Below are 3099 nucleotides of genomic sequence, written 5' to 3'. Positions count from 1 at the left end.
CCAATCATTTTCTTTAACGAGGTTTGGTTGAAGCTTGAAATCATTAATATGGTCATGGCAAATCTTAACCTCATCATCTTAGATGATAAAGATGACAATGAAAAAACGTCTCTTTTGAACTATTATTTGCAGATCAGCTTGGTTAGGAGGCTTTCATCCGAAAGACCGATCAAACTTCTCACTAATGTCTTTAAAGAAACTTTAAGTTCCTTTAAGGATCTCATCATCCAATTTGTAAAACCGTGCGAATCAAGTTTTCCGTATAACTTATTGAGGCACAAAGAGTCAATAGTATCTTCACTGAGACTTGATCTCATGACCTCCCATATAAGAGAGTCATTATATGTTATCTGAGCACAAGATACTTGACATATTTCATTGAATCTTGTTGCGAACGTTTCACTTTCTTCCAAGAAAAAAGGACTAAACAGTACGTTAACACCATAATTAAAATTAAAAGTATCCTTTTCAATTCTATTATTAAATTCGTAAAACTAAATAGATATGACAAATGGGTCGGCAAATAAGACGTACACGATTAGGAAATTAAGAGGATTCTTGTGAAATTGGGCCATTGAGCTTCGACTATATATCATTTTCATTAAATATTTAAATCCTCAATCAATTTTCCCAAGGAAACCGCAGACGACCCATTCTTCATCCAAACTCTCTTGCACATTTCACTGTATTCTTTGACCTTTCCTCTCACTTCATCATCACCGTCCATCAGCTTTCTCACTCCTCTCTCAACATCCTCCGCAGACACCAACGTCACCCCATCCTTGTAGTCAAACGTTATCTCCACAGCCAATCCCAATTCCTTAACCATCTGAAACGCATTCAGATGTTGCTCCGCGTATATAGGCCACGTCCCGATGGGTACACCGTGACACAGCGCTTCCAGAATCGAGTTCCACCCGCAGTGCGACACGAACCCTCCGATCGCCTTGTGGGCCAGGATTGTCACCTGTGGGACCCACCCGCACACCATTCCTTTGCCATTGGTCCGGTCTGAAAATCCAGGTGGCAAGACGTGGTCTAGATTGGTGTAGTCGTTTGGGAGGTCTAGTTTGGACTTGGGCGGTTCACGAATGGACCACAAGAACCGGTACCCGGACCGGTCTAACCCGGTGGCTATCTCTCTTATTTGGGCCGGGTTCAGAGAACCCATGCTCCCGGTTGTCAGGAAAATGACAGACGACGGCGGTTGATTGTCGAGCCACTCCATGACAATTTCGTGGTTCCACGAATCCGGGTGCCATCGAGCCGGGCCCTCCCGGTCCACCACCGGTCCAATAGGATAAACCGGTCCGACATCATCATTACCGGCAAACATCGATCCCAGACAATAACTTTCCAGCTCCTCGAACGTGTTCACGACCATACCCCGTGTTTCTCGGTATCTCTTGGCGTGTTGCAGGAACGGCAGATAGGTATCTTCATGTCTCTTCGACATGAAATGGGGGAAAGACTCGACCGGAACCGGGTTTTCGAAACCCGGAATAACGTACTCCTTAGCCGCATCCCGGAACTCGATATCCCGAACTTGAGCATCCAAGGTCGGCATATGAAGCATGAAACTCAAGAAACTAGCCGGAGATGCAAAGTAAAGATAACAAGGGATATCCAATTCCTCCGCGACATCTATGAAAGAAGTACAAAACATGTCAACGAAAAACCCGGCGATCCGAACATCATCATCGGACTTAAGTTTAGTGAGCGCACGTCTCACGTGGGGCCCGTGGTTCTCTATCCAGAGAGATAAGAAGCTTATGGTGGCCCGGTCCGGGGACGGCGGCTCCGCCGCCGGGAGGCTGAGAAATTCGACGTTTCCGTCGGAGACAAGCGAGTCAATGTATGATTGGATCAAGGGTCTTTGAGGGAAGTTGATGAGAAGTACAGTAACTGAAAGGTTTTGGTTTTTCTGCGATAAGAGTTTAGAAAACTCGACAACGGGAACGAGGTTTCCGATGGTTGGTGTTGCGACGAAGACAACCTTAGCTTGTTGCGTCATGATTGGCTTTTTTTGGTTTTTTATTTTTTGAATCTGTGGGCGTGGGTTTATATTAGGATTGATGAAGACGAGTAGACGACGATCGAAAGCCTATAAAAGAATATTTTAATTAATTTATGGGAAATTAAAAATAAAGTCATCATGCATGTGCAATTAAGTAGAATATACGATGCATCATGCATGTGACTATGTCTAGGTTTGCCCAACGTTTTTCTTAATTGCACATTTGTACCAACGATATATAGTTAGGCACATATTGACTAAGGGCTTCTGATCTTCAATGGAGAAAAGGATTGGAGGGGAGAGGAGTACGTGATGACTTTCTCCTGCTCCGGAGAGACTATTCTTTCCGCCATTTGTGAAGTTTATACAGGCCCCTGTTTGGTAAATAATCAGCCTATCAGCCAATTTTGGCTTATTTGACCACTATTAGTTGTTTGGTTAATAAGCTTTTTGCAACTCCAAAATGCTAAAATTCAAAAGGCTACTCAAAACAGCCTTTTCAATTAGCTTTTTGAAAAAAGAAATTATACCAAACAGCTATCAGCTAACAGCTAATTTATCAAACAACTTTCTACAATCAGCTAATATTATCAACAAATCATACCTTCTAATCCAAACAGTCAACCAAATTAGCCAACAACCATTTACCAAACAGGGCCACAATAGTTGCAACTTCAAGGCTCAACTTATTGGCCATGTTTGGTAAATGACTGTTAGCTGATTGTGTTGGCTGTTTGGGTTAGAAAGTATGATTTGTTGATAACATTAGCTGATTGTAAAAAGTTGTTTGATAGATTAGCTGTTAGCTGATAACTGTTTGGTATAATTTCTTTTATCAAAAAACTAATTGAAAAGACTGCTTTGAGTAGCCTTTTGAATTTTAGCATTTTGAAATTACAAAAAAACTTATTAACCAAACAATTAATAGTGGTCAAATAAACTAAAATTGACTGATAGGTTGATTATTTATCAAACAGGTCATTATCTTTACTTTGTTGCAATGTAATTTTCAATTCGTTCCTCTAGCTTGTCAGCATCTTGTTAGTATGAAAATCCTCACTTTGCATTTAATTGCCTTTATT

The 3099-nt window shown here is 41.3% G+C and overlaps 1 protein-coding gene across 1 annotated transcript; it reads right to left on the bottom strand.

The window, feature by feature from the left end:
- Window positions 1-431: 431 nt before the first annotated feature.
- Window positions 432-2214, bottom strand: LOC116033025 (UDP-glycosyltransferase 43-like). The gene has a single exon (XM_031275779.1). It carries the CDS (start codon window positions 2012-2014, stop codon window positions 602-604), a length of 1413 nt encoding a protein of 470 aa, XP_031131639.1. The 5' UTR covers window positions 2015-2214; the 3' UTR covers window positions 432-601.
- Window positions 2215-3099: the final 885 nt, after the last annotated feature.

Source organism: Ipomoea triloba, chromosome 10 (assembly GCF_003576645.1).
Source record: "Ipomoea triloba cultivar NCNSP0323 chromosome 10, ASM357664v1".
Taxonomy (NCBI): Eukaryota; Viridiplantae; Streptophyta; class Magnoliopsida; order Solanales; family Convolvulaceae; genus Ipomoea; species Ipomoea triloba.
Note: the sequence above shows the minus strand (reverse complement) of the source record. Positions and strands in the feature narration are given on the sequence as shown.